The 12,158-nt window shown below is 56.2% G+C and overlaps 2 protein-coding genes across 2 annotated transcripts; one reads left to right on the forward strand and one right to left on the reverse strand.

Moving 5' to 3' along the window:
• The first annotated feature begins 193 nt into the window (after positions 1-193).
• On the forward strand, positions 194-4,047 carry LOC112901230 (protein SMAX1-LIKE 3-like). Its single transcript, XM_025970091.1, has 3 exons — positions 194-1,809; positions 2,389-2,605; positions 2,740-4,047. The coding sequence occupies exons 1-3, from the start codon at positions 593-595 to the stop codon at positions 3,826-3,828; spliced, it is 2,523 nt and encodes an 840-aa protein (XP_025825876.1). The 5' UTR covers positions 194-592; the 3' UTR covers positions 3,829-4,047.
• Positions 4,048-7,335: 3,288 nt separating this feature from the next.
• On the reverse strand, positions 7,336-8,549 carry LOC112900135 (NDR1/HIN1-like protein 1). Its single transcript, XM_025968893.1, has 2 exons — positions 8,170-8,549; positions 7,336-8,051 (listed from the first exon to the last, which is right to left on the reverse strand). Exons 1-2 carry the CDS (start codon positions 8,377-8,379, stop codon positions 7,590-7,592), a joined length of 672 nt encoding a protein of 223 aa, XP_025824678.1. The 5' UTR covers positions 8,380-8,549; the 3' UTR covers positions 7,336-7,589.
• Between the last annotated feature and the right edge of the window lie 3,609 nt (positions 8,550-12,158).

The following is a 12,158-nucleotide window of genomic DNA, read 5'->3' on the forward strand; positions in this document are numbered from 1 at the left end:
AAGATACTGCATGCACCACTGTAAACCGTGTGTACAATCCATATATGATCTGCTTTCTGACGGTCATGGATCAAGCTAGACTGGGAGCGAGGGAGCTAACCCATGGAGAGAGATGGAGAGGGGAGGGAAAGCTGAGGCGCCTTTGTATCTGCTTTGTCAGCACATGCATTCTACATTTCTACCTCTACCCACTTTCTCTTTCCCACCACAAAATCCACTTTGGACTCCCAAAAAAAATGTTAACCCAAGAGGAGTAAAGAAAATGCATCTAGCAGCAGCCCTCCCTAACAAGAAAAGCACAAATCCATACGCCCAAATCCTTCCATCCCTCACCTCAAGACCTCACCGGCCGGCCGCCCTGCTCAAAAGATGAACACTCGCCAACATATAAAGCAGCACCGCATCCACCAGCTGCAGCTCCAGTGATCTATCCGATCCCCTCTATATCTACGCGTCTCCAATCCCTGATCTCCTTCCACCTCGCAACTGCCACCGGATCTTTAGCACGCACTGCCGTTGCTGCAACAAATCGGTCTTGGCAGCTAGCTAATTGATCAGCTTATTAGGTTAAAGGCGGCCGGCCCAGCTCGAGATGAGGGCCGGGGGGTGCACGGTGCAGCAGTCGCTGACGGCGGAGGCCGCGGCGGTGGTGAAGCAGGCGGTGAGCCTGGCGCGGCGGCGCGGGAACGCGCAGGTGACGCCGCTGCACGTGGCGAGCGCGATGCTGGCGGCGCCCGCGGGGCTGCTGCGCGCGGCGTGCCTCCGCTCGCACTCCCACCCGCTCCAGTGCAAGGCGCTGGAGCTCTGCTTCAACGTCGCGCTCAACCGGCTCCCGGCCTCCGCCGCGGTCGCCTCGTCGCCGCTGCTCGGCGGCCACGGCCACGGCCACCACCACTACTACCCGCCGTCGCTGTCCAACGCGCTCGTCGCGGCGTTCAAGCGCGCGCAGGCGCACCAGCGCCGCGGCTCCGTGGACAGCCAGCAGCAGCCGGTGCTCGCGGTCAAGATCGAGCTCGAGCAGCTCGTCGTCTCCATCCTCGACGACCCCAGCGTCAGCCGCGTCATGCGCGAGGCCGGCTTCTCCAGCACCCAGGTGAAGGCCAACGTGGAGCAGGCCGTGTGCAGCACCGCAACCACCGCGGCCACGGCCACCCCCAACAGCCAAAACCCTAACCCTAGCAGCACCGCCAGGACAAGCCCTGCCCACGAAGCCAAAGCCAAGCTCCCAGTCCACCAGGTGCGCGACGATGACGTCGCGGCCATCCTGGACTGCCTGGCCTCCCGGAGCAAGAGGAAGGTCGTCGTCGTCGCGGAGAGCGCGGCCGCGGCCGAGGCCATGGCGCACGCGGCCGTGAACAAGATCAAGAGAGCCGAGGCCGAGGCGAAGCACGACGCGCTGCGAGGCGCGCAGGTCGTCAGCCTCCGCGTGTCTTCGTTCCGGGACGTGCCGAGGGAGGAGGCGGAGAGGCGGCTCGGCGAGCTGCGGTGCCTCGTCAAGGGCAGGAGGCAGGTCCTGCTCGTCGTGGAGGACCTCAAGTGGGCGGCCGAGTTCTGGGCCGGCCACGTCCAGAGCGGGCGGAGAGGGTACTACTGCTCCGTCGAGCACGTCGTCACCGAGCTGCGCGCCCTGGCGTGCGGCGGCGAGCACCCCGCCGGCGGCCTCTGCTGGCTCCTCGGGTTCGGGACGTACCAGACCTACACGAAGTGCCGGGCGGGGCAGCCGTCGCTGGAGAGCCTGTGGGGGCTCCAGACGCTCACCGTCCCCGCCGGCAGCCTCGCGCTGAGCCTCACCTGCGCCTTCGACGACAGGTAAATCCGGCGGTCCCTATCTATCGGCTTGCGAGAGATGCAAAGTTGTTGGGGATTTCCCGATATAGCATGTCACGTCAGGTGATCGAATCAGCCTGAAACGAAATGTCCCCTGACCATTCGTTGCTGAGGCAGCCGAGCTAGGAGTGCAGAGACTGTACCGTCCCTGCGGCGTGCTCTGCCCTTTTCTCTTTGCCTACCATGAGTGTGAGTGAAAGCTTGCATCTTTTGCGTGCTTTCGGGACAAAAGCTTTAGGGCAGTAGCTAACTCATCACCTTCACATTCCCTCTTTTGCATCTTTATTTGTTTCCCTACCTTTCCTTTCTCCATTAATCTTATTAACATCCCGATAATAAGGTTTTCAAGTTTGAACATTATCAAAAAGTTTAAAACCATGTGGTATGGAGTACACAGATATTGGGCATTAGCATTACTTGCATCATCATCGACAAAAGTTTGAAAGCCATTGTACATGCTGGTACACCGGCAAAGCTACCAAGCAGCAGCTAGCTGATTTTATGGAGACGTCGACGGGCGAGGTGACGGTGGAATCTTATTCCGTTTTGTTGCTTCTGCAGTGCTCTAGGCACGGTCAATCAGTCCATGAAAGCGGGCTCTGACACGGATGGGAACGGACCGGCGTCTTGCTGGCCGCTTTTGGGCGGCAGCCAGCTGATCTCCAGATGCTGCGGCGATTGCTCGGCCGCCAGGATTGACGCGAAAGCACCATTGCCGCGGCCGTTCGTCTCGCCGTCGTCGACCCTCCCTTCTTGGCTTCAGCATTGCCGTGACCAGGTACGAACCACTCGAATGTTCAATCGCATGCATGATTGCTCTCCGATAATATTCTTAATTACTTTTATTTCTTAATCACATGCTTTGTTGTCACATGTTCTAATCTTCTTAAGTGACATTTGTTATTGGTACAGGAAGCTACACATCTGACGGATCTTGGCAAGACATGGAGCTCCATCTGCAGCAAGCCGTCGCAGCGGATGACGCTGCACTTCTCCGCGCCGGTGTCCCCGGCCTCCTCCATCTCTTCCTACGAGCACGGCGGCGACCACCACCTGCAGCCTCGCCGCTCGTGGCTCCTCGGCGGCCTCGACGCCACGCACCCGTGGAAGCCCAAGCGCGAGGCCAGCGGGAAGCCGGCCAGGTCCCACGACTCCGGCGCCTCGAACGGCTCCGTGGAGGTGGAGTGCCGCGCCAGGTTCAAGGAGCTCAGCGCCGAGAACCTGAAGCTGCTCTGCGCCGCGCTGGAGAAGGAGGTGCCCTGGCAGAAAGAGATCGTCCCCGAGGTCGCGAGCACCGTGCTGCAGTGCCGGTCGGGGATCGCGAAGCGGCGCGACAGGTCGAGGTCGGCGGACGCCAAGGAGGAGACGTGGATGCTCTTCCTCGGAGGCGACGCCGAGGGCAAGGAGAGGGTGGCGAGGGGGATCGCCAACCTCGTCTTCGGGTCACGCAACAACGTCGTATCCATCAGGCCCGGTGCCTCGTCATCGCCGTCCGCCTCCGGCTCCTCCGAGGAGCACCGGAGTAAGCGGCCACGGACGCCTCCCGCCGGCGAGCCGGCGGCCTACCTAGAACGGCTATACGAGGCTATATCCGAGAACCCGCACCGGGTCATATTCATGGAGGACGTCGAGCAGGCTGGCCGGGACTGCCAGCTCGGCATCAAGGAGGCGATCGAGAGCGGGGTGGTGCGGAACCATGCCGGCGACGAGGTCAGCGTCGGCGATGCCGTCATCATCCTGAGCTGCGAGAGCATCGACGACGCCAGGTCTAGAGCTTGCTCGCCGCCGAGCAAGAAGGTGAAGGTAGAGCTAGACGAGGCCAAGGAGGAGCGCACAGGCGACCATGAACACAAGGAAGATGGCACTTCCTCGTCGTCTCCATCTTGCATTGACTTGAACGTTAACGTGGAGAGTAGTGATCAAGCGGGCGAGCACGGTTCCGGTGATCTCTGTCTGCTCACGGCTGTCGACAGGACGCTGTTCTTCCGAAGGCAGGAGTAGTAGTGACGACAGTGTATATTGAAGAATCCATATGTGCTTGTCAGGGGGAGCTTCTGATTAGAACCTAGATTAGTTGCAGGTCCTTTTGCTTATTCTTGTTTTCTTTTCTTAGTTTATGTTTTTTTATCTGGTGATCATGGTATTAGAGAATTGGATTTGGATCAGTGGTGTATTTGTGCTTCACTAAAGACAGATTGGAGATGTTGTAAATTTTTAGGGACGGTGATGTTATTTAACCAGGTGATTCTAATTCATAGTTATCCGTGTTATTAGCGACCCAAGTTTACGTTCTTTTCACCTTTAGTAGATACTCCCTCCGTCCCAAATTACACTTCGTTTTGGCTTTATATATATATATATTGCTATATATCTAGATATAGTGTACATCCAGGTGCATATCAAAATATATGTATTTCAAAATGAATTGTAATTTGGGACGGGTTAAACTACTAGAGAAATCAATTAGTTCTTTCGATGAAGTCAACCGAACATAAAAAATCAGCATATAGACAGTTTTATACCATTTTTGCAAATATAAAAAGGTTAAAGCTTAACTAATACAAGATTATAACATGTAGCTATATACTCCTTCGTCCATCCGTTCCGAGATATTTGTCACTATTTTTATTCATTAGACCATTAGTATTTTCTACAAGTATTTATATAAATTGATAAGCATAAAATGGTTAAAGTCCTTTTCTAATGACAAATCTAGTGGTACCCATTTGGTTCTCCCTAACCAATAAATTGAATAATGGTATTCACCATAGTTTGAGAAAAAAAAATCAATGGTGACAAAATGTTTTGGGTGGAGTAAGTATGATTTAATTTGAGTTAATGAAATTTAACTCTAAGAACTTGTGAAATTACTAAATGCTCACAAAGAATTAAATCTTTGAGGAAAAAGAGAGAAAAGCCCATGAATAAGGCACATAAAGGAAAAGGCGACCAATCTTGAGACAAACAATCCACAAATGAGGCCCACGAAGCAAAACGCTGCAAATCCGGCCCACAGACACTATCAAATCCTTCCTTATTAAAAGCTCTTGCTTTTCAAAAGGGATGACTACATAACATTGTGTTTTTTTTTTGTTGCGTCACTCAATTTTCTATCCATTCGAAATGTGGGACCTGGCAGAAATTAGATAGAAATACTAGGTGAGCCGAGTCAGCACAATCAATTGGCTGAAAAAAACCAGCCGTCGTCGACCCCGACAACTAGGCAAATTCCTTTAAATCACTGTTGTTTATACCAAATGAAAATTAAGGTGCTGAAAGTTTCTAGCTTCGCGCCTGCATGCAGATATTACTTTAGCCATCAAAATTAGCACGACGGTATAGGTGGATCGATTTGCTTCTCGTTCGGACTAGACAGGATTCGCAGCCAGCCGGCAGATCCAAGGTGCAGATTCTCCCCTGCCGATCCACCCAACCCCTTCTGTTTTCGTTCAAGAAATCAAGACCAATATATATACGGCGGCCTACCCCGCCGCCCAAACCATTCATCAATTCTCGAAAGATCGCCGACCTCTGCTGCTGGACGCGGAGCAGCATGTCCGCACCAGCGGCGGCGCAAGGGGCGCCCACCTGGTCCCCGCCATCTGGCTGCGCGATCGCCTCGGAGTCGGAGCCCGACTCGCCGTCGTCGGATGGTACCTCATCGCCCCCGGCGCCGGCCACCGGCGGCCGCAGCAGCATCGCGTCCTCGTCCACGCCCCCGCCCGCGGCGCGGGCCCGGGCCCCTGCCACCCCCGGCAGCGGCGGCGGCTCGCCGCCGCCCGGGTGCGCCGCGTGCAGGCACAAGCGGCAGCGGTGCCCGCCGGGCTGCGCCCTGGCGCCCTACTTCCCCGCCGACGACCCCGACAGGTTCCGGAGCGTGCTCCGGGTGTTCGGCGTCAAGAACCTGCTGCGCACGCTCCGGGAGGTGCCCCGCCCGCGGTGGGACGCGTGCGTGCGGACCATCGTGCACGAGTCCAGGATGCGGCTGGCGGACCCCGTGCGCGGCTGCGTCGGGGCGATCGAGGACCTGGAGGCCCAGCTCGTGGATACGGCCGTCGAGCTCGAGGTCCTGCGGCGGCGGCAGGAGGCGTACCAGCAGGCGAGGCGACGCGGCGGCCTCCGGCTCCAGCCGCCGAACCCTCGCGGCCGCGCCGACGCCGACGCCGCCTTGCCTAGTGGGGTGACCAATCTGGGCGTGATGCAGCCGCAAGGCTCTTACGGCGGCGCCACATGGCCACGGGCGATGACCGGGCTCGTCGCGACGCAGCCACAACTCTCAGCGATGGCACCCCAATTCTACGGGACGCAGCCGCAAACGGCAATGCGTCGGCAACCTACGCCCGGGGTAACAGCGATGGTACACGACGGCTTCGGCAACGCGTGGGCAAACGACGACGAGCGGGGTGACCCCGATGATATGCGACGACGCCGTCGCGACGAGGAATCATAGCCGCTGAATGCTGATGGCGGCGCCGATGCCAAAGACACGGATAAACAGCAGTTCCATCAAATCCTCCGATTGATTCCACGCAACGAAGTTGCTTTCAGGTTTCTTGCTTCGTTCATGGTTATGCTTGTTGATCTTCTTTCCGGTTCGGAATTCCAGATCATGCACCGGCATAATGTTCTTGCCAATCTTCTTGTTTCAGTCCTTAATGTTTTGGCAAGATTTTGGGCCACAGCTGCGTTGGCCTTGATCTGGGGTTGACGTGCAGCAGCCCATCCTCCATCGCACACTTCATGACAGTTGCGGCCCATGTGTGCAGATCCGCGAGCCGCGAGCGTCTGCGCGTTTGCTGGCGTGGCGCGCGTGGATCGGTGACGAACAGGGGCGCTCTCATTGTCTCGTCTCGTCTCGACATGCATGTCCGTGGCGCACGCTTGAGCAGTGCCGCTGCCGCGTCGCCGTCCGGTCCGGTGACTGCTCGCCGGCCGGCCTCTCGCCGTGCCACTCCCAGCTAGCCGGCCAGCTCCTCGGGCCGGGTGCGGCGCGCGGCGGCCGCGGCCGGCGACGATCCACGGCTCGCGAGTCCACGCTTCCTGCACGCGCGCGCCGGTCTCAGGCGCGGCCGCTGCCACGCGAAACGCGGCCAGTGCCGGCGCGAGCTGAGTTTTCAGGCTCCTAATACGAGCGGCGCTGGATGCCTAGCCGCCCGTTTTGCGCGCACAGCCCTGACGTGACGCGCGGCCGAACTATGGTGTCGCGCCCCGGTCGACCTTGGCACGTACTCGTAGTAGTTTCCTTAGCTGGTGGCGCGTCGCTCTCCGCCTCTCCAATCCGGCTGTTCCCTTTTCCAATGAACCGTGTGTTTGTAGTTTGTACGGGCTCTTGAAAGCGGCACACGTACCTGCTGCATCTATCTCTCTCGTGCTCAAACTCAACGCCGTCTCGTTCATCCGCAGACATGCCATGTTACGATGTCACGCACGGCTCAACGGGACACGAGGGGAAGAAAATGAACACACACAAAGATGATAACTAGCTAGGCAGGCTCAGTAATTTTACGCTTTTTAGATGGAAATTAATTCTATTTCGGTGGAAATATTACATAATATAAATAGCAAAACTACGAGACAGAGTGTGTATATGTAGAGTAGCTTTAATAATTTATTCTGCACAGGTTCGGAAAAAAAGGGGAAATATTAAGGAGGAAGAACATTTCAACTGCTACAAGATTGCTCCATCGATAGCTACGCGCGCGCGAGCGACGGGTCATCGTACACGCACGAACGGCGGCTGAGCGGGCGCCCGGCCGTCGCCGTCAGATGTCGACGGTGCAGTCGGCGGGGTGCGTGAACTTGAGGGAGACGGTGGTGTTGACGCCTGCGGGGACGGCGCCGCCGCCGGCCGAGGCGCTGGCGGCGAATGCCCCCCCGACGGCGCCCCCCGAGGCGGCGAGCAGCGCGGGGCAGTTGACGAAGAGGTGGTACCCGCCCGAGACCCAGCTGCCGACCTTCCACTTGACGCGCCCCTCCACCCGGACGTGGAGCAGCACGTACCCGGCCGCGATGTCCTGCCGCATGGCGTCCGCCGCGTACGGCGCCACGGGCACCGACTCCCCCGACAGGACGGGGGACCACACCGACGCGTCCTTGTGGCCCTGGTAGATGGACGGCAGCTCCACGGGCACCGTCACCGGCTCGTCCCGGTACGTCGCGAACGCGTCCAGGGTCTTGTAGTAGACGCCCACGCGCTCGTTCGGGTTCCGCGACGCGATCGTCACCTGCCAGCCATTCGCCAGAGCATGAAGAAGGTCTGGTTGGTCGGGTTGGCCGGCGCCGGCCACGGATCGGAACCGGGCGCGCCCCAAATACTACAATGCGATCGAGAACGCTACGGACCTGGAGGTTGAGGGAGAGCGCGGGGTCGCTGAGGTCAATGGAGCGGAGCTGCACGTCCTGGAGGTAGAAGGAGGGCTTGGAGGGGTGGAGCGCCAGGTAGATGACGAGGATGATGAAGCCCACGACGGCGGCGAGCGTGAGGGCGCAGGCGCAGACGGCGCCGCAGCAGCGCCGGAGGATCCAGTCGCGGTGGTGCTTCTCCTTGCTCATGGCGACCTCGAGGCCTGCTGCAGCTGGTTCGCTAGCTAGTTCGGAACTGGTCTGAGACTGGAGCTCGGTTCAGCTCTGCTCGCCGGATAAGCAGCTAGGTAGGAGGGGGAGTGGACTGTGCGCGCATGTGGGCAGTGGGAGGCCAGAGTGTGGCGCGAGTGGGGGTGGCCTTTTAATTACTCCAACAACTCGACTAAACTAGAGGGCGGTGCGGTGCGGTGTGCTTCGATTATTATTATTATTTTTATAAAAAAGGGCTCTTGTTCTGGGATGGGGCCGATGAAAGGTACAGCGCACCTCACGAAGATTCTTCGGCTTCCTCCCGGGCCCTCTTGATCATGGAGGTTCTTGTCTAGCTAGCAGCTAGTGCATGTGCATCTGCTTTGAGATCCGCGCAGGAATAGCCGGTACCTACTGCTGATGAGCTCCCTGGTGCGTGAGCTCCACTCCACCTCAGTTGGTCAACTGGGGATGATCCTTGCGCTGGGACCTTTTGGCATGTGCACGCTGAGAGTTGAGACTAGGAGCTGAGCTCAGCCGAACATCCTCTCTCCGCCATTGACCCATGTCCGGCCGGTCCCATTTTCACGCGACGAACCCCCCAGATGCGTGGCAGTCAGTCTATTCGCGACCGATTCGTGAGGCCGCACGGGTTTGGGTTCGCTCATCCCCCTTCTTCTCCCATCTTCGCGGCGCTACGGCACGGGGCAGCGGCGCCCGGCGCGCCGACGGACGGATCGAGCGAGCGGCCGGCCGGAGTGGGAAGGGTTGGTGCGCCGTCGACGGTTGCGACGTCGCCTCACGCGCGGCTGGGCCAAGGCGGGCGGGCGGACGGGAGCGCCCCGGAACCGCATCGACCGGCGCCGAAGAAGCAAAAAAACAGGGGGCGCGCGACACGACGACGCCCGCGGCGGGTGCGCTCGGCCGGCCGGTGCCCTCCGTTCCTTATCTCATGGAGGATGATGGATCTCCACCGACTGCCCTGTGCCTTCATGCCCCGTGCCCTATGGCAATGGCACCAACCACCTGTTTCGGCGCACCACCATGAACGCCTGCCCCCCCTCCCACCAACTAATCAGGGCATTTTGATTTGCCTCCCGCGAGCTAATCAGAAACACCATCATCGATTTTCTGATTAAGCTTGCTTTTCATCACAACGAGAGTGCATTAATTCGAGTGAACGAACAATGTTAAATGTTGGGGAAGGAAAGGAAAGGGAGCGTGAAGCTATCCGTCCTGTTGGGTGACGCCGTGGTCTTCTTTACGACCTATTTTACCAAAAGTTTTCGGATCAGAAGAGCATCAGATCGCGCACACACAGACACACAAGGTCGTGGAAAGTTCTTTTGAATCTTTTCATTTTCGTCCACTCCTACGTAGTTAAAAGCGTCCGTGAGTCAGCATGGCTTGACAAAGGCAGTCTCTTTTGCCATAAAGAAGAGGAGGGTTGCTGTGCTCTGATGGGTAAAACAGCGCCGAAAAACAACACCACCTAAAGGAGGCACCCTGCAGCCTGCAGCCTCGCGAAGTCACAGCACAAGAGTGGGTGCTCTTCTTTGCGCCGACTTAGCCTGGAAGCAAGACGAACTAGAAACTGTAACCGAAGAGTAGAAACCAGGCCGCGCAATACCATTTCCCCTCAAATTTTCCCCAAATCTGCCCATTAGTGATGAGATGATTACAGGCACACGGGCTTCGCATGCACCAGATTCAGAAGAAAGAAGGCAGAAGAAACAACATGCACACGTTACATTCAGGACCATCGGAGTTTGGAAGTACAGAGCAGCGGGGGAATCGGACGCCCCTGCTACCCCCCCTGCATATGCCGCACACCTGTTTTGGCCGCGAGTAGAGGCGATTACAAGCAAGTGCGTGCGGCCTCTCTGATGGAGCACGCCACCTACCGTCAGATCTTAAGTTCTGTCTGGCAATCAGAGCTAGCATTCCCATTTACGGTTGGTACAAGGGAAAGCGTAGAGAATTACTCCTTGCTTGTGCCGTTTAAACGGTTGGTGCCGCAAAGGGCATGGACGGAGTACTACTTAGTATTTGATTATTTGATGGACCTTGCCTTGTCGAGGCCCTTTCTTTCCTCGCTCCATTATTTTGCGAGGGGAAGGCAAAGGTGGGTCGGGCCACCGGATGTGTTGTAAAACTAATCATGCAGTTCAGGTCTTCAGGACCAGTTTGGTTAGTTAGACTCTTCCCGGTTCTCGCTCGCTGCGCGAATGAATGGTGTGGTGCGCGAGCATCTCTGCGTGCGTTGCCCTTTTGCACTCGAAGTCTGGGATCTCGTACAGGCCTGGTCGCGTGATCTGGTTACCCTGCCTCTCGGCAAGATGCAAGTATCGAAGAACGGTGGACAGAGTCATTGCAGCACCTTGTGAAGATTTTTTTCGCTCTCTCGAATGCGTAGGAGAGCTGCGTATTTGTATTAAGTAAAAGAAATTTAAGTACAACGCGCATCAAGCGTCCACAAGACCACTACGAATTACATAAGGCACGACGTGGAAAGGCCTAGAGAACAAACGGGATCACTCGCGAGACAAACAACCTAAGTACCGGACAGCGGCTGCTACCCAATCGTCTCCTTCCATTTTGAAGAACGAAAGCATCGGTGATCATGTATACTTCATGGAATTTATGGAAGGAGAGGAACATGAGGATTTTCATAAGGGCGTGAAGTTGAAACAAGAGTGATATTCCAGCTCATCAAGGAGGATGTGAACTTACAGTTGCGGGCGTGCGGAGCCCTTGATGTAACCTTAGTTTTTTATGAGTAGTCTACTAAGAGTCGGAGTTATTTGCCTTTTATGCAATCACAATTTTATAAGACTTTTACTTCTCTTCCTTCTTTAATGGTGGTTTGGCAGTGCTCTTGCTTTTTTTTTTTTAGAAAAAGGAGATGGATGGAGCTGGTGTTTTGAGTGCTTGCCCTCTCATGGCGGGTAGGGATTTGCTTGGTTTTTCTTTCTTTCTTCTTTCTTGAGAGGGGGAGCTAGAACCAAATGGGCAGCCATCCAAGGCCCAGGAAAGGAAAGCCCATGTCATTCACACTGTTCGTCCGACTTTGGTTCATGGCCCATGGGACTGCATTAGCTCTCTCAATTGGCGCGATATGGTCAAGAGCCATAAATGAAGCCTATGTTGAGCGGGTTGCAAGTATTTTTTTTAATTGAGTCCTCTTAAATCTAAAAATTTGATTATAGCACGTGCAAAACTATTTTTTAAATAAATCCTTTTCTGTTCCGCACAAACAAGCTCGGCATGATTTCTCAACTTTTTTATTTAAGAGGGTACATACAAGACGCGCACATCTATACATACCATATAAATTATACCCACACGCACGTACACACGCTAGAGAAGAGATCGGAGAGACTCCTCAACTCGATCACACTAAGTTATCTCCCGTGTTGGAGTGACTCAGGGACCAAACGCACCCGACCAAAAAGAAAAAAGAAGAAGAAAAATGTGCTTTGCGAAATGATAGCCAATCGAGAAACATCTAGTAAACAAGAATTTTCATCACAAAGGAAATAAAAAGAAAGTGAGGTGCGAAAATGCCCAAGCCCAGAAGCCACCGAGGCAAAACAGGCGAGCAGCAAAAAAAACAGAGGCGACTACCGACGCAAGCATATTCCCTCCGAACCCGGGGGCCCACGTCGACCAAGCACCCCGTGCCAAGTCACCACTCACCCGTCACCACACATCAAGATCTCCCCGGGCCCACACCCAGCGCCCTCCATCCCTGACACCGGGCCCCGCCCGCCGGAATC

Source organism: Panicum hallii, chromosome 7 (assembly GCF_002211085.1).
Source record: "Panicum hallii strain FIL2 chromosome 7, PHallii_v3.1, whole genome shotgun sequence".
Classification (NCBI taxonomy): Eukaryota; Viridiplantae; Streptophyta; class Magnoliopsida; order Poales; family Poaceae; genus Panicum; species Panicum hallii.